This window comes from Lycorma delicatula, chromosome 8 (assembly GCF_047948215.1).
Source record: "Lycorma delicatula isolate Av1 chromosome 8, ASM4794821v1, whole genome shotgun sequence".
NCBI classification, from domain to species: Eukaryota; Metazoa; Arthropoda; class Insecta; order Hemiptera; family Fulgoridae; genus Lycorma; species Lycorma delicatula.
The window spans coordinates 20,523,845-20,548,189 of record NC_134462.1 but is presented as its reverse complement, the minus strand read 5'-3'; the positions used below and the strand labels follow the sequence as shown (position 1 = coordinate 20,548,189).

The 24,345-nt window shown below is 27.4% G+C and overlaps 1 protein-coding gene across 1 annotated transcript in view; it reads right to left on the bottom strand.

The window, feature by feature from the left end:
* Positions 1 to 24,345, bottom strand: part of LOC142329143 (locomotion-related protein Hikaru genki-like) — a 705,478-nt gene that overhangs the window by 158,911 nt on the left and 522,222 nt on the right. Inside the window, exon 7 of the mRNA XM_075373481.1 lies at positions 21,629 to 21,781. Coding sequence (XP_075229596.1) covers positions 21,629 to 21,781 — 153 coding nt within the window. The remainder of the gene's footprint in view (positions 1 to 21,628; positions 21,782 to 24,345) is intronic.

The following is a 24,345-nucleotide window of genomic DNA, read 5'->3' as shown; positions in this document are numbered from 1 at the left end:
AAAAACAACGTAATAGCCAACAAATTAACATTTGGTGTGTGTTGACTGCTTATGAAATGATCGACCATTCTTCTTTGCCGAGCCATCGGTTACTAGCGGTAGTTATCTAGATATGTTATAGGAGTATGTACTACTACTACAGATTGAATATCGGCAATCCAATGGTTACTTCCAATATGGTGTACCACCATATTGGGGTTTACATATTAGGAACAATTCCTTGGCTACCTCGATTTTCTGATGTTACGGCAATCGATTTCTTTCTTTAGGGATTTGTCAATGAGAGGGTAAACAACATAGGTTGTCAACTTCATTGAACTAAAAAAAGAATCGAAGTGTATTTAATGAAATACCTCCAGATAATCTTCGTAATATGTGGCGTGAAACTGAATATCGTCTAGACGTTTTTACACGCCAAGAAAGGTGCTTATGTGGAACTTTTTTGAAGTTAATAAGTGTTGTAAACAAAACTGTTTGAAATGCCCTATTAAACAATAAAAGATGTATGAAAGTACAGTGTTTTGTTATTATTTTTACTAAAAATTAAAATGCGCTGAATAATTTATGAACATCCTTATCTTATTTTTAAAAAAATGTTTTAACAAACTTTTTTTAAAGTAATTTTTTTTTAAGGATCACTTCATAAAAAAAGTTTAACTAAAAGTCTCCACCGTAATGGAGCATTAAAAATAAATAAAAAAATTAATTGAAATTTGATAATTAAATCTTATTTATGTAATCATTATAATCAATTAAAAAACCCACTGATATGGGGATTAAAAATTAAAAAAAAAAAAAAAAACCAAGAAATTCATTTTGATATTTATACATAAACGTTTATTACAAAAATAAAAATAAGACTACTAATGACTGGATTGTAAAGCCTTGTGCCGCTTTTAATTCATACGGATACCTTGCACTGTTTTTTTTTTAAATGTATTCTTTTAAACATAAGTAATTATGATCGATAGTTATTATAATCTCCGGTTCAGCGTCATTTAATTGGGTATAAGAGAATAGAAGTTTATTTTACATCGGCCGGAAGCTAACATAAATCTAGTAAACCGCACTGAAGTCGACGCCGTTAATAGTTAACTTGTTCTGGACCGACAGCCATTACAAGAGACTATCCTGCATTTGTAATTGCTCTTAACACAGAGAATCTGAAAGATCTAGTTCATCTTAAGGTATAATAGTTCTCTTTAGTATGCTTCAATTTAACTTTGTACTCTAAGTTTTCAACCACCGACACTACTTCAAAAACTCTCCCCCTATTTATAAACTAATTGTACTTGATAAACGATCTCTATTCAAACTTAGAAAATAACCGTTGACGTACTACTGGTATATTCGTTTAAAGTTTTACGTTTTGTTTTATAATGTTATTTAAAATATCTGATTAAAAAAAAAATCAGTATATTTAATTTTTTTAATTCTTCTTTTATAAGAAAATGTTTTCGTTTAAATAATTTACAAAATATTGTACAATGCAAATATTGCAAATATGCAAATATTGTACAATATCATATATATCTTAATTGTTAAAAATAAATTAGTTAACACCTATTATTGTAGTAAACATAAAGAATGTTTAAATAAAAATTTTAAATCCTGTTACATTTTACACTACCTTTGCTTTTACGTAGAGCTTAAATTCAATCACCATTGCAGGTGCTAGTATAGAAAACTATATTTACTTTTGTGATCTTATATATTTTCTTATTATTTATTTATATTGTATCTAAATAAATAAAAATGTAAATGTTCGTTTGTTTAAAATCTTAAATCTCCGAAAGTTCTTCACAGACTGTTTTGAAATTTTGACACAACGTTGCATTCGAATATGCGGGTGTTTTTATGTACCTATTATTATCTATGTGCCAAATATATTATTATATTATTATTATACGAGTATATCTAAGATATCATGATAGGTAAAAACATGTTTTTTTTTTGTTGAAAAACAGCACTATCTGTTGGACGTAAAAGCAACACACACTATACTAAATATTGTACGATCCCATTTCAATGTTTCCGATATGTGTGTCCGCTATAGACTAAGAAAATTACTGGACCGATATACGGGCGGGGAAAAAGAAAAAAAGGGAAAAATCGAAAAAGGTAAAAGGGAAGAAGGGAAAAATTAAAAAAAAAGGGAAAACGTGGAAAAGGAAAAACTGGAAACGGAAATGGAAAGGGGAAAGGAGAAAAAAAGAAAATGGAAAAGATGAAGGGGAAAAGGAAACAAGGAAAAGAGAAGTGGGGAAGGGATGAACAGGAAAGGAGGAAATGGGGAAAGAGAAAGGGAATGTGGTAAAAATGAAAATGGGAAAAGGGGGAAAAGGGGGAAAGGAAAAAAAAGGAAGCGGGAAAATGAAAGGGAAAAAGGGGTAGGTTAAATTTTGTGAAGTTCCGTAATGGTTATTTTGTTAAGGTTTTATCAAACTTACAATCGGGTTATTACAATTGTGTTTATATGTTTTTATCAGTAATTAAAAGAAAATTACAGTTTTTCAGAATATACTTCTTCCTTAATCTGTTTTATTCCTTTTATACTATTTCTAATATAGTATTGAGTAAAATTGGGAAGAGTCTATTTCCCTTTCCGACTACAGTAAACGTTTAAGTAAATTTTTTACGCTTTAATAGCGTATCTTAATCTAACCAAATACAAACTGAATAATTTTATTTAATTATCTAATTGTCTTCTATGGAATATAAAAATCTTTCTTATTTCATTCTTATAATGCTCTTAAATGCTTTATAAAGTATCATTAATTATAGTTAAAAAAAACTCTAAAAAATTATACTTTTGATTATTTGTTCAAAATAGTATTTTTTGGAACAAAAATATAAATGTACACTCAACTTACATAATAGAGTATTACTTCTTTTCTTTAACGATTTGTTTAGAAAAGATAAACAGCAGGATGGAACAATCAAAATTTTTAAAAGTTTACAAACATTTTAATTTTTGGAAGTGGAAATGCCGTTATAATTTTTTTTTTTTCAAAAATATTTTTATCTTAATTATATTTGCAGGGTTATTTCAATAATGTTACGTTTTTACTTCTTTGTACGAAGTAAAGAAAGTATTGTGATCTCGAAAAATTTCGCTTTTCAAATTTTTACGGAAATATCTATTTTAACCATCCCTGAATCCATTTTGACTAGTTTCGGCGTGACGTCTGTACGTACGTCCCTTTTGACTGCAATCAACTAGACCAAAAGTGTCCAAAAAAGCCCAAAATCCAAAAAGATTTGGATTGTGGACTTTTTAATAACTGCCATAATAAGCGCTGATTGAGAGCTTTTCAACGATATATCATAAGTGGTACTTATTTTCATTGGTTCCAGAGTTATAGCCAAATGAAATTTTAATTAATGAAATATTTGGATCTTATAAGGAGAAAGCACATCGGTTCGAATCAGACTTCATCTCCCTTTCTTTTAATTTAAATATATCGATTTATTATAAATTCTGATTGTACAAAATTTTTATATTAAATAATATGTCAATAATACAATAATAATAATAAAAAAAAAATATGAAAAGATGTCAGAAGTTATTAATGAAATAGACTTTTAAGTCATGTCATGTGGTGTCCACATAAGATTTGGTGAAATATTTGATTATTCGTTTTTGTTTTCATTTTGTTCATGGTTACATCATAATAATTAAAAAAAAAACAAACAAAAAACATAGTATTGGATACATATAATAAGACTTACATTTATTTAAAGAGTAATAAAGGGACTTTTACTCTATCCTAATATTTCAGGTAAGATTGTTGAATTAATAATTGTTTAAATATTTGATGGTAATAAAATCTAATATTTTAGCAATTGCGAACTGTCAAATTTATTAAGGAATTGGAGGATCGTATCTCACTTTTAAGTGCAGCAAAAAATGTGTGTATGTAATTTAATAGGCGTACAAGGAAGTCAGTCACGTGGTGTCCACATCAGATCTTTATTATTTATAAAAAATATGAGTAAATTTATTATTAAGTCCAATCCCTGTCGTAATATAGAATCTCCAAAATATTTCTCCAACCGTATAACCAATACATTATAAATATGTAGCAGAGTTAATTAATTCTAATGGAGAATAATTTTAATTAATCCTCTTCTGAAGTATAGACCAACAAATATATTCCTACGTAGACATACATACAACAAAACATACACAGAATTTTTTGCGTAGTTTGTTTAGTATATTTGGTATCGGGAATTTCGAAACGCAAAACCCAGGAGAAATAACACACTTCTCTTGTTTTAATTTAAATTCAGAGAATGAATAAATAAAACTGTTGAAAAAAATATTAATTTTAAAAAGAAAAATCTGAATTTTTATTTAAAAATGAAATCTTCTTGACCTCTGGGATTTTCACTGTGAATTGGTAAGTTACATACACGCTGTAGTTATAAAAACGGTTGAAACTACAATAAAGAAAACTTATAAATTTTTATATTTTTAAATTATGAAAAAGGTGTGAGAGAATATGCATATTTAAATTATATACATATTTATATATAACATATATATATTTTTTTGCTAACGTTATTTGATAGAATTCTTTTTTTTTTAGTAAAATATAGTTAAAAATATGATTAGTTGTTTAATATTTGACGGTGAAAGATATTTATATATACGATCACCTTATGAGAATTTTACAAAATTTATTTATTTTATTCAAATTGATACATTTAACAGAATACATCTGAAATGGGAAAATCAATAAGCTTGTTCGTAAAAACAGAATGTTAACGTGTTAACTTGTTCCAATTCAGTCGGTCTCGAATTCTAGACCCGAAATGTTTATGACAATGATTCCATGAATCATTTTATCCATTATCATCGTCGCTAAAATAAATGAGTATCGCTGTTACGCTAAAATAAAATAGAACATGAAAGATCAGGCGAGAAACTTTGATTAGAGCAGTTTCATTTCGCCAAATTGATATATCATTAATATAAATAGTAGTTCAACATTTATTTGCGTCTACTCTCTTTTCATATAGTGGAAATTACATTCTTTTAAAATATGAGGGCGTTTCTTTTAACTTATAAATGTTGCATATGAATACGTAAAATTTATTCAGTCTTTCAGAATAAATAGCAGAATAATTTTGATGATGTAATATCAATCTTAATTTCTATATGTGTTATTTAAATCTTTCAGAAATCTGTCAAATTCAAATTTTAAAACAGAATTATTCTCTGAGCTCATCATCAATTTATTTTTCCTACTCTAGTGCTTCACTAGGTATTTTTTTCTCCTTCTATGAATTCCTATCAATTTTTAACTCTTTCTTATCTCTCAGTTTTTAACAGTAATCAATTATATTACTTAATTTTTTCTCCGTAAATTTTTAACACAGGTTTCACATTAATTTGTATTATCTGGTTCAGTATGAATAGTTTTGTACAAATAAATTATAGTGAATTTTTGTTTTTTTACCTTTTTTCATAATATGTACTTATTGTATTATTTTAATCAGAATTACTTTGATATACTTTAGAAAATTACAAATTGATGAAATATATAATTTATACTCATATTATTGAACTATATTTTTTTAATTTTAGTAACAAAATTTGATACCAAAGAAAGCAGGGGCAGATAAATGTGAAGAATACAGAACAATTAGTTTAACTAGTCATGCATCAAAAATCTTAACTAGAATTTTATACAGAAGAATTGAGAGGAGAGTGGAAGAAGTGTTAGGAGAAGACCAATTTGGTTTCAGGAAAAATATAGGGACAAGGGAAGCAATTTTAGGCCTCAGATTAATAGTAGAAGGAAGATTAAAGAAAAACAAACCAACATACTTGGCGTTTATAGACCTAGAAAAGGCTTTCGATAACGTAGACTGGAATAAAATGTTCAGCATTTTAAAAAAATTAGGGTTCAAATACAGAGATAGAAGAACAATTGCTAACATGTACAGGAACCAAACAGCAACAATAACAATTGAAGAACATAAGAAAGAAGCCCTAATAAGAAAGGGAGTCCGAAAAGGATGTTCCCTATCTCCGTTACTTTTTAATCTTTACATGGAACTAGCAGTTAATGATGTTAAAGAACAATTTAGATTCGGAGTAACAGTACAAGGTGAAAAGATAAAGATGCTACGATTTGCTGATGATATAGTAATTCTAGCCGAGAGTAAAAAGGATTTAGAAGAAACAATGAACGGCATAGATGAAGTCCTACGCAAGAACTATCGCATGAAAATAAACAAGAACAAAACAAAAGTAATGAAATGTAGTAGAAATAACAAAGATGGACCGCTGAATGTGAAAATAGGAGGAGAAAAGATTATGGAGGTAGAAGAATTTTGTTATTTGGGAAGTAAAATTACTAATGATGGACGAAGCAGGAGCGATATAAAATGCCGAATAGCACAAGCTAAACGAGCCTTCAGTAAGAAATATAATTTGTTTACATCAAAAATTAATTTAAATGTCAGGAAAAGATTTTTGAAAGTGTATGTTTGGAGTGTCGCTTTATATGGAAGTGAAACTTGGACGATCGGAGTATATGAGAAGAAAAGATTAGAAGCTTTTGAAATGCGGTGCTATAGGAGAATGTTAAAAATCAGATGGGTGGATAAAGTGACAAATGAAGAGGTATTGCGGCAAATAGATGAAGAAAGAAGCATTTGGAAAAATATAGTTAAAAGAAGAGGCAGACTTATAGGCCACATACTAAGGCATCCTGGAATAGTCGCTTTAATATTGGAAGGACAGGTAGAAGGGAAAAATTGTGTAGGCAGGCCACGTTTGGAGTATGTAAAACAAATTGTTGGGGATGTAGGATGTAGAGGGTATACTGAAATGAAACGACTAGCACTAGATAGGGAATCTTGGAGAGCTGCATCAAACCAGTCAAATGGCTGAAGACAAAAAAAAAAAAAAAGTAACAAAATAATACAATTTTTAATACTAAAAGTAAACAATTTTCAAAGAAAAGAACCTTTAATATTATTTTGTTATAATACACACATTCTCATAAATAAATAAATATGTATTAGTTTGTGTGTAATATAAAATATATATATAAAGTGTTTAATTTTAATCACCCCAGGCAATTTCCTCGTAAACTACACACAGTACAAAAACAAATCATCTAAACAAAAGTTGCTCAGATTGGAGGGAGACACCTTATGGTGATCTTGACCGTTATTTCAAGACACATTATCGTGCTATTTTAACACGATTTTTTCAAATGGAATGACCTATTTTTGACCCTCACCAATGAAAAGAGCAGAAAATTTTACAAATTTAAAATATGAGTCACACATGACCTTGAGATATTTTTTGAAGGTCATTAGATTATTTATTTAATCTTCAATTTCATGAAGTGATACATTATTCTACATCGATCAGTAATGTGTATATATATATATATATATATATATATATATATATATATATATATTACTGAATGAGCAATTCAGTGGTAAAAACAAAAATAGTCGTTTATTCTTTAAAACAATAAGATCTATCTCTATCAAACCAGGTAACACAACTATTTTTGTTTCTTGTAACTCAACAAAATACTTCAGCTTATAAGAAATAGACTTATTATGCCATATTTAATAATTTATTAAACAATTTAAAAAATTGTCCCACCAATTTATTTAAAATGTAATTAAACAATTAATTTTCTTTTACAGAAAAATTATTATTCCATTCATGAATTTGAAATACTCATCCTGACCCCCGTAGGGGAAGACACCCACCTTGTGACGATCCCGGTCCCCACAACGTCCCCTCCGTTCATAACACTGATGGGCTTTACCAGAGGTCGTCTTTTAGACCCTTCTAATCTTGATAACACAACACAGTCTGGTCCCTATCAGAATGCCACCGATGCAAATACCTCGGCAGAGATTTCCATCACTGTATTTACACAACCTATTTTCGCCTTTATTTGGCCTCTTTCAACGACGACCAGCTACTATAACTTTCAACGGAAGTATAACTTCAACTTTCGTGGAAGCGTGATCCCTGCGTCTTCCTCTAACACCGAAGGTTTCACACAAAACTATTTCTATATATAACTTCAATTAGACTATGCACTCAGATCATTACTTTATCGAGTACTTAAATATCATAAATACTATCTCATACCAACAAAAGAAGTTTTGTTCGCAATTATGTCAATTTTTTCGTTGTTGAAGTATTATTAATTAAAAAATAATAATTCTGCATCCTGTTTAACTTGTACATAAATATAAGTTCAAATAATTTAAACGTTTAGCACTTTCTGAAATGTGATTTACTTTTTATAATTAGTACCTTTGTGTACTCGTTTATATATACCTTAATATTTTTTAATTTGTATATTTAAACACTTTTTTTTTTTGTTTGGGGGTAGCGGATTTCGATTATTATATCACTAGCCCTAAAATTATTAATATGGATTTTAATTGCATCTACTTTTTATTTTATAATTAATCATGTATTTTGTGATGCTGCTTCGATCAAGGTTTTACATTTTCCCTTAATCGATCCAAGCAAATGCTGAGACAGTTCATTTCTTTTTACCGTGAGGGTATATATACCTTTGATGAAGTGATCTAAGTGATATATTATTCTACATCGATTAGAAAAAAAAAATATTTCATTTATTATTTATTTATTACTGGAACTGGACATTAGTCAATAAATACTAGAAGTGGATTTACTGAAAAAAAATTATGAATAGCTTAATTTTTATTATTTATATATCATCGTAAGTTTATATACCATTATTTATATACAACGTAAGTGTACTGTGTTTCTTTTTTTAATATTTTTATATGTTAATCTAAATCGATTTCTTTAAACGCAATATCTTTTGATTGGAACATAAATTCTTTAGGAATTTTTTTAAAGGAATGTTTTTCATTTTGTGTTGGAGAGTAAGAATGCAGTACATTCATTTCATTTGAAGCTTATGTTCGACAAGAATTTTATTTATTTTTATTAAGAATTTATTATTATTTTTGTTTTAGTTTCTTTTAATGTTTTGATCCCAAATACACAAATGACCAAAAAATAAATAAATACAAAATTTTATAAGTTTTTTAAAATTATTAAAAAATAAATTTATTAAATTTAAATAAATAAATGTATTTTAATTTAAATTATTTGCATAAGTAAATAAACATTTTGAATTCATGAAATTTATAATCAAAAAGAAATAGCTTTGAATGAAATAATTATATATTTATTCTATTCATATTGAAAAATATAGTAATTTACTTGTTGCAAACATAATATTATACGTTTTATAACTGGTATCATTTTAACTGATTGGAATCATTTTATATACGAGAACTAGGAAAAAGAATATTGTGTTTTCCGTTAAACAGATCTAGATGTTCTGCTGTAGTGAATTGAAAAAAATTATGAGAATTATAGATAACTATAATTATATCTACAGAATTGTATACTATGTTAATGTTTTGTTGACATATCTATGTCAATCAAACATAGATATTACTATAGTAATATCTATATTTGATTGAACTGAGTGTATAAAGATATGTTTGTGTAAAAAAATCATCCGATGTTTTGATAGCGAGTTTCTCAGAGGTATATTTGATAAAAAGTACATCCGATTATAAACAGAAACTCTGAGTTTTATGTCTGTTTGTGAGACACAAAAATATCAGTATATTTCAATATAGAAACACGAGACAGTGTTCCTATATTTTTTTTAAAGCGACTTGTAAGAAAAATCTTTGTAAACGGTTTTTTTATTTAGGCTGTCTATGGATCGTGAGAACAACTTTACTTTGCTGTTTTCTCTTGTCAGATCATGACAAGTTATTGTTGACTTATTTTTTTACTTCCTGAAACCTATTGAAATTTTTTTTTTGTTAAAAGTTCGTTTTGGTCTTCGGAACGCAAGTATAACAGATTCTTATTATTGAACCGATATTTGTTTGCTTAATGTCGGTTGTAGATTTGTTTTGTTTATGGATGGAATTGTGGATTGCAATCCAATCCTTACAGTTCAAGTTGAAGTACCATTATTTTGGCTATCCTTGAGAGACTATCAGTGTATTTCCATCTTTCTCCTGGCGCAATTCCCCTTCAATAAATCCACTGAAGGCCTATTGGGGGTACTGCTTTTCTGTCTATACTATCATCAGTAAAATACAAATCAAATTTTGCCTTCATGTAGGCCTCAAACGGATATATTTACATCTAACCTAACATGATTTCCTCAAACCAACTGACCGAAACCGCGGAAGCGCGAACTCCGTGCCTAATCCAGATTTGATAGTACCGTTCGTGACTGTGAATGCCTCAGAAAACGAACGAGTTTAAAGTTAAATCAGTGGTACATTCGTACCAATGAAAATTATATTTTATGCAACATAGAAATTCAGACCTGCACCCAAATAAATCGACCAATTTAGGTCACCTAACAAGGGGAATGTAACAATATTGGACAACTAATAATCCCAATCCAAGACACTGTCCACCAGGGCAACCCGCCCGAAGAGCCTAGCTGCGGAGACGTGCTGTAGGCACGTCCTGCAACTAGTAATTATATATTTTATATATTGACTAAGTTACTACTTAAAAATTAAAAAAAAAAAAAAAAAAAAGTATATATTTTTTCAGTTTTATTATTAACTTAAATTGCACCACAAAATTAAATATTTTTTTCGTATTGTAAGCTATTTTTTTTATGTTATTTGTTTTTAAATAAAGGCTTATTGTTAAAAAAAACGAGGTTATAAAAATAAACGTATGTTGGTTGTTTTTGATAAATTTTAATGCCCTACGTAAATAATGATCATGATATATGTGTTGATCGAGCTGTAATGTCTGTTTCATTGATTTTAAATTAAGATAAAATATATTTCACTATTAATATACAATACCCTGCCTTTTGATTGCAGTCTTTTTAACCCAATATGGATTTATGTTGTTTATCACAAGGAATATCTCGGTTAATAACAGTAACGTATAAATTAATAAATAAATCATTAAAAAAATAAAAAATAATCATCGGTAAAAATCGATTGTAGTTAATTTTTGTAAAATAAGTGTGATGTAATATGGATATCGCATCTTAATATTTTATTAGATAAAAACAACAAATAAAAATTCTGTGGCACAAAATAAATCATGTACTCGTTAAAGGGGATGTAGGTTATATGATATACTAAAATAAATAGAACAAATGGACTAATACATATTTATCTATTCTACAAACTGTAATATAGTGCCAAGAAATTCATTATATTTGTTCTTTAAAATGAACAAAAACAAATTTTAAATTTCCAGCACGTATTTCTCACACTTTATTGTGTTTATTTGATAAAACAGTGACTTGGGTAGGATATAAATTCTATTCAAGTGTTTTGTAATAAAAATATAAAATAAATACTTTTAAACTAATAATCTATATGAAATTATAGTATATTTTTAATATTACGATAATTTAGATTATTTTACATAAAATTCACAATAGATTTTTGTTTTTACTTTCTCGGGGAATATAGCTAGATTAGGTGTATTAAAAAGAAAAGTACGGCGTTCAAGTCAGAAATAGAGTATCGGGGTTTATTGAAACTCTACATTTTAGGGACCAAGTAGTTCATCTAAAAAAAAAAAAACAAATGTATTTATGTGTGTGTATACAAATTTGAATCGCATTGCTTTTAGGCTTATATCTCACAATTGACTGAACCGATTTTCTTTAAATTAAGCTCAAATATTTCTATATATTTTTCTTAATATTTTTTTTTTTTTTAAATTCATTAAGATGCTGGGTATTTTCTAATAAAACTAATTTCAATTTTTATCAGAAACATGTTGATGAGACTTGGTTTCTTATGGGTTTTGACCTTTCCTTTTTCTGTTTAGCCTCCGGAACCACAGTATGTTATTACTTCAGATGATATGTATGAATATAAATGAAGTGTAGTCTTCAGGTTATAGTCAAGTCTACAATTCCTGAGATGTGTGTGTAATTGAAATCCAACCACCAAAGAACACCGGTATCCACGATTTTGGGTTTTGACCTGATAAATTGAATAAAACAGTTCCAGAAACATATCTTCAGAAGTTTTTCTAATAAGTAACACTATGTGAATCATTCTGTATACATTTTCTCATTACTTGTTCATTACCTGAACGTATATGAAATTCTTTAAATGCCATGTCTGACCGAGACTCAAACTTAAACCCTCCGGATGAAAATTAGGGACGCTAACACTCCACCACAAAGATTATAGCTACTTTGCGGGAAACGGGATGGGTATTGCAGCATAATATTATAGAACTTGAAGTTGTTCTAATATTTTATCTATTTTCAAGTAAAATTAAAATCGGTTGAAATACGTTACAATATCCTGATCACCCACTCTTACTTATTTGACAAGAGTAAAAGGTATTTCTCTGCAATTTTTTTGTTATTTTGTATAAAGAATTCGGCTTTGTATATATTTTATTAGTCTATATTACTAGTAATAATTATTAGAATCTTTGCTTAATTATAATTTTTGAGATAATTTTTTTGATAAAGTAAAAATTCATTCCGTTCTTTTTATTTATTTTTAACAAATGCTCTATGTTTAAATCCAATTATTTTTTCTCCGAGTTTTTTTGTAATTTCTTCTGGACTGATAAGCTTTGAAATTTAGACGAATTTCTAGATTTATTAATTAAAATATTTGCTTTAATTAAATAAATACAAAGCAAAATAACCATAGAAAAAGCTGCATTGAAGAAAGAATTTACTTGTGTATTTCTGTTTGAATCTGTGTGTGTTTGTTTGTTTTTACTGTGTTCATCAGTGAAAAGAAAAAAAAAATAAAAAGAAAAGAAAAAATTTCCGTTTTCTTTTGAGAACAGGTCTCTTCGTTTGTAAAAAGTTCATTTAATAAAGTACTAACCCTTTTGTGATAGAAAAAAAAGGCATGCAATTAGCGTATATTTTGAAAAATTATATTTTAAAATGAATCAAAAGAGATATGAATGTGTGCACACCCACAAACACATAATCACACTAACAACACACGAATCCAAACTATTTACACACACACACCCAGGCAAACACACACACACATACAAATGAGTGAGTGGCTTAACTGCATTTTTTCTTCGTTTTTCCAGTGAAACTAAATGTTCACATCAGTTAATTTAAAATGAAATTTTATATTATAATATAATAAATTAAGATTGTTGGCTGTACTTAATTTTCAATCTTACTTTATTTTAAAAAAAAAAAAGTAATTTAAATTTAATATTAAAATCAGCTTACCAATAAATTAGTTAATTTCCTGAAACGTTTTCGGCTATTCAGCCATTTTCAGGAGGATTGATCTTTAAAAAATATATAAAATTCATAAGAAAAAATTGTTAAAATTATAAAAATTGATCGTCATAAGTTAAAAACTGTAAATTTAACGTAAACGTAAGTACCTCCGGTTTGTAAGAATGTCACAATTGATAACAATTGAGATATTCTTACAAATCGGACGTACTTACTTTTACTTTAAATTTACAGTTTTTACCTTGTCGATCAATTGTTATGATTCTAACAATTTTATCTTATGAATTTTATATATTTTTATATTTTAATTCTGAATTATTGTAAAATCAATTCTCCTGAAGATGGCTGAATAGCCGAAAACGTTTCAGGAAATTAACTAATCTATTGGTAAGCTGATTTTAATATTATATTTAAATTAAATTATATTTTTGTATAAATTAAGTTCCACTTACCAACAATTTTAAATATATTTTCAAGTACTTTTGGAGTTGTTACTCCATTATCAGGGATTTCTTATAAGATGTTAATTCAAAATTCATATGTTATATGTGTAATTATATTTAAACTAAAATGTTGATATTCATAGCACTCGGTCGTCAAGAAATAAAATTTATTTAAATAAATCTATTTTATTAAGACATTTTATTATCAAGAAATTTATTTATACTCGTATATTTAAAATTGAAATATATAAATGGATATATATTTAAAATTGTTGGTAATGGAAACTTTATATAATTGTATTAATACCAACGGTGCCAAATGCTTAGAAAATTAAATCTAAAGTATGTTTTACCACGGTTCCTTGTATAATGTTTTTAATAAGTTTTTGCAAACTTAATAAAAACATGTGTTAAATATATTACTTAAATTTATTTATTTTTTTCAAAATGATAAGAAAAACTAATGCATAATTATTATTATTATTATTATTTATATATAAATAAATGAAATTCAACCTTACCAACAATTCGTCTGCAGTCTCTTTTCTAGTACTTTCGGTCATTCGACCATCCTCAGGAAAAGTTATTCTTCACTTTATATCATTAAAATTAAATTATATAAAAAGTAAATTTAAAATCACAATTGACCATCATGTTAAGTTAATCATGTCTGTTATGTAAGAAGGAAGTTGTTATAATAGACTTCTTACATAACAGACATGTCTAACTTTATATTATGATGACCAGTTTTTGTGATTTTAAACTTACTTTTTAAAAAATTAAATTTTAATGATAGAAATTGAAGAATAACTTTTCCTGAGGATGGTCGAATGACTGAAAATATTAGAAAGAGCACGCGGACGAATTGTTGTAAGGTTGTATTTCATTATTAATATATAAATAATATTATATACCAACTGTGCCATGTTTAAAAAACATTATTATTGTTTAATATTACGTAAAAATATCTATATTTTTTAATGTTTACCATTAAAAAAAGTTTTTTTCCTCCAGTTGATGATTAAATATTAAATTTGATAAGTTACAATGATCATTACATGTTTAACGTTTTAGTTTGAGTTATATTAAATGTGGATTACGTCGTTGATGAAAGTGTACATGACAGAATGAGATCTAAATTTGAACAATGCATTTGTTATAATGAATTACTAAAATAAATTATCAGCTGATAAAGTAGGCCAGCTGTATATAAAAAGATCTATTTTCTTTTATAAATGAATAAGAAGAACGAGACAGATTATGTAATTTATTAATTAATAAGAAGAAAACGAGTGAGTTTAACACTAATTTTGTTATTTTAATAAATAAATTCAAACAAAATTATAATATTTACTAAGTAATTATGTGTTTTATTTCAATCTATGAAAATAAATTATTAATTTAATAAAACTGATAAGTAATCTTCTTTATTACAATTTAGGAAAATAAATAATAATACTTCAAAAAAATAATTACACAATTGAAGTAAATAAAGTCACTGAGAAGAATGAGTATATCTTAGAATTTTATGTTATATTTGTAAATATTATAAAAATTGTGAGTTTCTATTTTAAAAAATGAATTTAGCTGCCATATTGGAGACAGCAGATAAATATTAGAAAATTAAAAAACACGAATGCCACGTAAAAAACATTACTGGCAAATATTGCTCTTTAATAATTATCAATATAGGATAATAAAAGAGCGTGAGGATTACAATTTTGTATATAATATTTGTAAATAGTACAATTTTTTTATAAAACTTTTTAAAATTTATTTAAACTATATATATATATATACAGACATATTTATATAGCCTATGACACTCCCGGTAACGTAAGAATTCCAATGCGGGGTCATATATCTTTTGTTTATTTTTTTTCGTCTTCCGCCTCTCTCCCGGGGAGGTTCTTCATCTAAGCAACTACTTTTCGCCCCGGGAGAGTGTCCCTCTGACTCTAACGGGCCTCCCCACCTACCGGCTGTATGTCCGGCATGGCAGGTCAACCCGCCGGTTCTGGATCTTATGCTTACCTGATGCTTCTAACTATCAGCAGGGGCCGGACCCAGCTCCGCTGTTCCCGGGTTCCTGCCTATTACTCTTTTCTCAATCCCTTCCAATTTTTTTTTGTCTCACATATTCCCACGGTCAGGCATTGTCCAGAATCTCGATAGATACAACTGGAGATGAAATTTAGTTTGACGATTGCTTTTATAAAATTGGAGTTTACTTAAAAAGAAAATAAATAAAACTGACCGCGCTACATTGAAACAAATATTTTTATTTCATTCAAAATCGAGGAAAAGTTTCATATTTAACAGGTTGACTGTCACACTGAAAAATGCAACATTTTCAAGGCTGCTATACTCATTCTGCTAAAAACATTCATCAGTGCGGCTAAATTTTTTTCAACTTCGGTGAAGGTTTTGTTACCCTATTAATAATTTTTGATAACATTTTCACTTTGCAACTTTACTTTTGAAATATTCAAAAATAAAGTTGAGCCGTCAACTTGTATCTCATAGAAACCGTGGATAACGAGACACTCTAAAAAATATAGACTAAAAAACTACTGGACCGATTTACGTGAGGGGAAACAGGGAGAAAGGGAAAAATCGGAAAAGGTAAAAAGGAAAGTAGGAGAAAACGGAAAAATAAAAAAAGGGAAAATGGGAAAAGGAAATGGAAAGATGAAAGGGATAAGAGGAACGGGAAAGAGAAATGAGGAACGGGAAAGGGATTATGGTCGAAATGAAAATGGTAAAGAGGAAAATGGGGAAAAGGTAAAAAGGAGAAGGGGAAAAAGGAAAGGAAAAACGGGAAAGGGAGAAAGCGTAAAAGAGGAAAGGGTAAAAGGAAAAGGTTAAATTTGTGAATTTCCGTAATGTTCATTTTGTTAATATTTTATCAAACTTTCTATTGTGTTCATTTAATCTATATATATATATATATATATATATATATCTTCAAATCTAACAATAGCGAAGCATTTCCGGGTCTGCTAGTATATAAATAAATTTAATGCAGCTGATGATGCGAATTAAGTTCGCAAAAGTGCTTCTGCTTATGTAATGAAATAAGGTAAGTAATCCTATTTCAGTTATTCTGTACTTGGGTTGATCTATTAAATATAAATTAAATTGTATTAGAACAGAGGAGTATGGTTCATAAAAGAAGTGATTTTAAAAAATAATTATATACATATATATTTTATTATATGATTAATATTAATTTTACACCTTAATAGTTTTATTATTTTGGAGTTGTTTTACCCTTTTATTTAAAACAAATCCCGGGCGATGATAACGCCCAGGCGTTTTTCGCCCACAAACAAAAAAATAAATAAATAAAAAATAAAAACTTTTATGAAATCTTCATAAAAATCCAAAATGAACTATTAAATGATCGCCGATTGATGGTATGACATGCTTGATGAAATCGCAAAAATCTCGATAGACTGTATCTAATACAATTTAGACCATGTTTTTGTTATTAAAAAGATTTCCGTTTTTATGTTTAAAATTATACAGTATTGAGAGTAGAATTGCTTTAAAAAAAAATCGCTTTCGGCATGCCGGAAAGCGAAGGTAGATTTCACCGGTGCTATGTAGGGAATAAAAAGGATTTCCACCTTAAAGTTACGAAAAACTTCAAAGTTACTCAATACGACAGTGGTTGCATGTGAAAAAATGTCACATGTTTAGCATACAAATCCCATCTTCTTACAATTCCAGCAACATTTTGGTTATCCCTTACCGTAAGGGTTGGTCATATCAAAAATTATTTCAGATAAAAGTTTTAGGTAATCTTTAGAGGACTAACGACCCAATTTAAACCGATTCGATACTGTACCTATTAAGAGAGATTGGATTTTCTTTGTCTTCGAGACTCCATTTTTCCACCCCCTGGGCCAATGGTTGGTGGTATCAAAAAATTTTGCTTATATAAGTTTTACGCCCTTATCCATAGAATAGTAGAAGCTTTAAACGAATTCGATATTTTACTTATTTAGAAAGTTATAGCAATTTTTTTCCGAAAAAGCAACCATTTCCAACCCCATGATCTGATTTTGTCCATTAACGAACTCAATCGAGATTTTGGGTTGTTATATTTTATGTATCAATTTGAAAGTGGTTGTCACTAAATTACGACAGTTATCGTGTTCACAAAAAAGTGAAATTTATATATATACTAGCGGACCCGACAGACGTTGTCCTGACGTGGCATTGTTCTGTAATAAATGCACAACACATAAATAGAAGTAATTTATTTAAGTTAAAATTAGCAGGAATTTGGACGAAATTTCATTATTATGACTATTATCAGTTTGTGATGGTTGTATTATTGTAATGGGTTTATTGATTAATTATGTTAATATTTATTTATTGATTAACCATACTACGTTAATATTTATTTTCACTAAATATTGAGATGTCTGACGAAAATTGAATTAAAATATCGAAACGTCGTAAAATTAATAATTAGTATAATTAATAAATTTTCATCCACGTCACTTCTAATTTTCACTTAAGATCATTTTAAAAAAAGTACCTCCTGCATTTTTTTTTAATTTAATAATTTTGAAGTTTCATAACCATATGATAGCTTAATTAAACAATTAATAAAAAAATTAAAGCACTGTAAAAAAGCAACGTAGTTAAAATTTTAGTAGAAATTTTTCTCATTTTTCTCATTCTTTATTTTAACATCTATTTTACCAAATTTTAGATAATTGTAAATTAAAAACCATTTTAGAAAATTTTTTATAAACTTAATCAGCTACAAAAATTATAACTTCAATTTTTTTAAATATACTTTAAACTATATTTATTTTACAAACTGACATTTTTATTTTCAAAGAGCCGTTCAATACTTCATAAGTTGCATAGAATCAAATGAGAACTGACAATTTAAATTTGTAGGTTAAGTTGATTGTTATTGAATGCACGTGTATACATCATTAAAATTCATGAAAAATCATGTAAAATACTCACTTCAATACTGTATCTTACAAATTTGCACAATGTATATTTTTTAATTATACTTTAAAACGTTATTTCAATAAATAATAAAATATAATATTCTTAATAAACGCGCAATTCTAGGACGCTCGGCAATGCTTAGCTATTGCTAGATTTGAGTATACATACAGATTAAATGAATACTATTGAAAGTTTCATAAAACCTTAAAAAAACTGAATATTAGGTACTTCACAAAATTTAACCTTTCACAGAATGTAAATAAATCCAAATGGCAAAACAACAGCATTACCTATCGGATAAAATTCCCACCACTCTCTAATCACAGTATTCAGTGGAAAATAATTTTTAACGAAAAGGGTTGTGGGTGCAAAATCATTACAATTAATACTGAACATTAAGAAACTTACAAAAAATTACGGAACTTCATAAAATTTAACCTTTCACTTTATAAAAGTCAGAATGTAAATAAATCCAATTGTCAGAACAGCACTACCTATCGGATTTAATTCAAACTACTCTCTAAACACAGTAGACCGTTAAAAATACGAATTTTTATGTAATAACAACATTAAGCTACGACGCAAGTAACTGATATGCGAAAAAGCAACAAAATAAAAAAAATCCTAGAATCCGATCGCAGCACCAACTACGGTTCTGAGTGATATGACAAAAATTTAAAAAAAATCTAAAATACGCAGCGCTGCCTACCAGATCCAATTGTGAACCTTAACCATCCCAAGTTCAACAACACATAAATAAATTAATTAAATAAAAAAAAAAAAAATTTTCTATCGGATCAAATTCTGAATGTAAACCATTCTCGAATCAACTTAATCACACACACAAAATTTCATCAAAGTCAATCCAGCCGTTTAGGAGGAGTTCAGTTTCATACACACGCACAGAAGAAATATATATATAAAGATATAAATGTTTATATAACATTTTTAACTGACGGTGGTTTTGGGGTTTAGGGAATGTGGAACGCATAGTATGTCGAAATTTTTAGGTAGTCATATCATGTTACCTATAATAATAGATAGTTTTCTTATGAAATCTACCTAAAAATCAATTTTTTTTTTGTAAAAATGTATGGGTTTAACTTGCAGCCCTTGTTCGACAGTTACCTCATATAATATTTTTAATATAGTCAATAGTTAAAAAACAGTTTATCCGAAATTATTAAAAAATTTCAAACAATTTTAAATACTTACGTCGGTTCCAATAGGATCCTCTTTTTTAGAAAAAGTTTTATAAAACATTTTTTTACAAAATACGGTTGGATTATAGATCATGAAAATTAAAGTTTAAAAAATTGATATTTTAATTACGGGTTTATTTCATCCTCGTTGTATTTTGAGGCTTAAATTTTAATATTCGATCAATTACTTCAATAATTCGGCCTAGTTTGGTGTAGACATGGTGTTTAATATCCTTCCATTACTATATTTGGTCAACTTAAAACATGGAATTTTAAATATTTAAAAATTACCGTCATCGTACGAAAAGTTCAGTTTTCTGCAACTTAATTTTCATACAAAAAGTTAAAGATTAAAGTTGGGGAAAACTACCCCTTCCGTTTTTACGTTTTAAATTTTTAATGAAATTTACTATCTTAAAAGATGGAAAAAATCCATTTTCCGTAAATGAGATCAGAAAGTTAAATCCATGTATAAAATTATACATCGGTAAATTATAAATTTATTTTTATAAATAAACGATAAGAAATTCTTTCTCTCTAATAAGCTTTTACCTGTAAAGAAACTAATAAAATTAAATTATCTCTAAGAAAAGAACAAATCTAATTCACTATTCGAAACAAACATCTTTGGTATATAATCAGCAAACGATCGTGCCACAAAGAAATTTAGAAAATACATTAAAAAAAAAAAAAATTAATACCGAATGAAATTTATTTTAATGAGGATAATCGTATTTTAAAACGTTTATTATTTTTTACAAATGAAAAGAGTAAAATGGATAAAATAAAAATTTAAAAGAAAATGTATCTTCTAATACGTACAAAAAATACTGTTAATTACACTAAAAATAGCCTAAATACTTTTATCATAAGTGGCTAAGTGTATCAAAGATATATTTGAGGTCGATTTAATAGATTAAAATTTGATCGGTAGTGAAACCAACCCATTAGCGTGACTTTAAGAAGCAATGTATGCACGATTTTTAAATTTGTTTCTAAAATTTCATTCCATCAATATTCCTTATATAGAAAGTTTTTAGCCATTTTATAAAGAATTTATGATGAACCAGTTTGAATATACTAATTAAATCACAGGCTATTATACATACATCTTTGGAAATTTGTTTCACTTTTTTCTGTATTTTAGGATTCAGAGAATAATGAAACATCAAAATTTGATAAAATCCCGATTAACAAAATTTTGGCCGATAGCTGTACCTTTCCCTTTCTAGCTATGCTGCTGCGGCAATAAGTAGAATTAAAAAATTCCGAGTTTCATAAAACACAAAAACTTAATCAAAATTTATGTTTTTTTTCCCGTTTTTTTTTATAATTGACAGGAATTATTTTCCTAACACTAACAGAATATGTTTTATTAGATAAATTTAAGTGTAGTACTACTACACTTAAAAAATAAAATAAAACTTTTTGTTTAACCATATGTGTTTAGACCTTTCCAAATTTAAACAAATATCGGTGAACAAATAAAAGGTGTGCATTCTTATTTACACAATTAATTTACAACCAGTGTAACAACTATAATTAAAAATTACTTTTTTAATTATTTTATTTTTATATAGTTATTTATTTACTTTAGAATAAATGTTTAAATTATTTTCAATAAAATATCTTCGGTGTTCATCAATTTTATATTAATGGTTACGAAGTAAAAATCAATGGACTAAAGGTATAAATAATATATTACCTGAGGCTTGACAAGTGAGATTGGCTGTACCGTTGAGTTTGTACCCGATGGGGCACTGGAAGACAGCGGTCTGTCCTAAACGTGTACCCTCTATCCTTGCGGTCAAGTGGGAAGTACTATTAAATTGTCTTTCCAATGAATCACAGTGAACAGCTGCAACAGTAAAATAAAGAATTAAATTTCATTTATTATCATTGTTATTTATTATTATTACATTTTAAATAAATAATATATATCATCCGTAGATTATATATTTATATGTTTAAAATGTAATAATAATTTATTAATAATTTTCTAAAAATTTTTTAAAAAAGTTTTATGTGTTTATTACTCATTTAACAAAGCTATTCTACATTAAATATTAAAAAAAAAAAAAAACAGGGGTTTTTTACCCCCAATCTATTGGTTTTTACATTTCTCAATAACTAGTACAGATACGGTTCTGAGGCCTGTTTTATTTGAATTTTTCAGATAAAATACATAAGAAATTTTACCCTTTTAACAATGTAAAAATTTCAGTACGACCTCATTTTACCGGAATAGCTGAAATCCTATCGAAATCTTTTACTAGTCGCAACTTGTAAACGAAGCATTTTAGAACATATGTTTACACGAAAGTTTTCCATTATTTCATAGTAGAGTAGCTTATGAAAGTCCCAGAAGAACTTCGAAAGAAGTTCTTCTGGGACCTTTTACATAATTAATGTAAAGGTGTAAACACCTTTACATTAATTATAGTAACCAATAACTAAATTTTTTTTTACTGTAATATTTTTCTCTTCTGACATATAATATCTCTTGGTGCTCCCTCAAAAATTAGTTTGTAAGATACAATAATGGATGATTATTTGGCAGGAATAAATATGAATTATGTAAACCGATATTTAGAAAATTTTTAATATTAACTTATCCTTTTGTTTGTATTAATGGATGTGCAATTTCTGATAACAGAAATGTCGCTTCATACAAAATTAAAATTTACAGCTCTATCAAACTAAACAACAGAACTGAATTCCTGTAACGAAACACAATAATTTGTTTTATGAGAAAGCGCATTAATATACTTCCGTTTCCATTTTAAATAAATTACCATTTAGAAGTCCAGTTTATTTAAAATGTATTAAACAATTTTCTTTAAAAATAAAATATATTTTTTTGTCGATGTATTTTTTAATAATGCGAATAAAAACTCCCTGAAGTTTTTGCACTCCAGTCAATGTGTGCATAAATATATTCTCAATCAATTTTCCTTAACGCCTTCTGAACTTGAATTATTTCATTTTAACATTTTATTTTTTAAATTAATATGAACTTCAAACATACTTATTTTTTATTTTATTATTATTTATATAATATATTTATATATTATTTTTCGATGCTCTCTGCTCAAGGTTTTACCATGGTTTCCCTTAAATTATCCAGGAAAATACTGGATAGTTACTTTTCTTACCCCTGGAATAGAATATTTACCCATATTTGAAATGATCTATGCAATTTATTATTAAATACTATCAAAAAAAAATATTTATTTTTTTTTAAATTATGAAACAAGTGTTTTATTACTGTGCAATTAAAAGTTATTATATTTTACTGAATATGTTTAAATATATCTTGTTATTAAATTCAGTAAAGTTAAAAATATTTAACACAATAAAAAATGTCAGATATATCTTAAATTATTTTACGTTGACGTTGCAACAATATACAGAGATTAAAGTAAATTTTCTTTTGTCATTTTTAATTAGATGGATTAAGGAAGGAAATTAAATAAGTATAAATTTCATAGATGGATGAAGTTACTTTAAATCGATTTATAAAATTTTATTTAATAATCTATGGATATATAATATTTTTAATGTACCAAAAATCAAAAATATACTTACAAAAACAATAAGTATTAGATTTCATTATACTCTTAAATAAAAATTGATGTAACAAACTAAAGATATTTTTAAACCAATCATTTTTTATTTTTACCATATTTGCTTTTTACGATGTTGTTTGAGAATATAAATTCTTTAAATTGAAAATGACCAAAACCTGTTGAAAAATTTATTTGCAATTTAAATCTAAATTATTTAAATTGTTAAAGAATCATAAACTAAACACCAAGGAAAAGTAAAACTAACAGCAAAACATTTAATATTTATATTATTATATAAAGAGGAAGAGGGTTTTTGTTTGTTCAGGAAAAACAAAAAACTACTAGAGCAATCACAACCAAATTTTTATTCATGTTTCTTGACATAACTATTTAATTTCAAAAAATCTCGAAAAAAAAAAAATATATATATACGAGGTGCGACAATAAAGTAATGAGACTGATGTGAAAAAAAATGTTGCTTACCGTTTTAGTCATGTTTAGTATTGTCTCCTTCAAAGTAGTTCCCCTCTGATTGCACACACTTATTCCAGCGCTTCTGCCATTGATGGTAACATTTCTGGAACTCATCTTCTGTAATATCCTCCAAGACCCTCGTCACAGCTTTTTGGACATCTTGTGTTGTTTGAAAATGGTGTCCCTTGACCGCGATTTTGACTCTTGGAAATAGAAAAAAGCCACATTTTTCCGTGTTTCTCGCTGTTGTTGTGTGAGATTTTTGGGGAACATTTTTGCACAAATCTTTCTCGTACCAAGATCTTCAGTTAATATTAGACGAACCGTTTGTCAATTGATGTTGAGTTCTTCTGCAAATATTTTCACGGATAATCTTCGA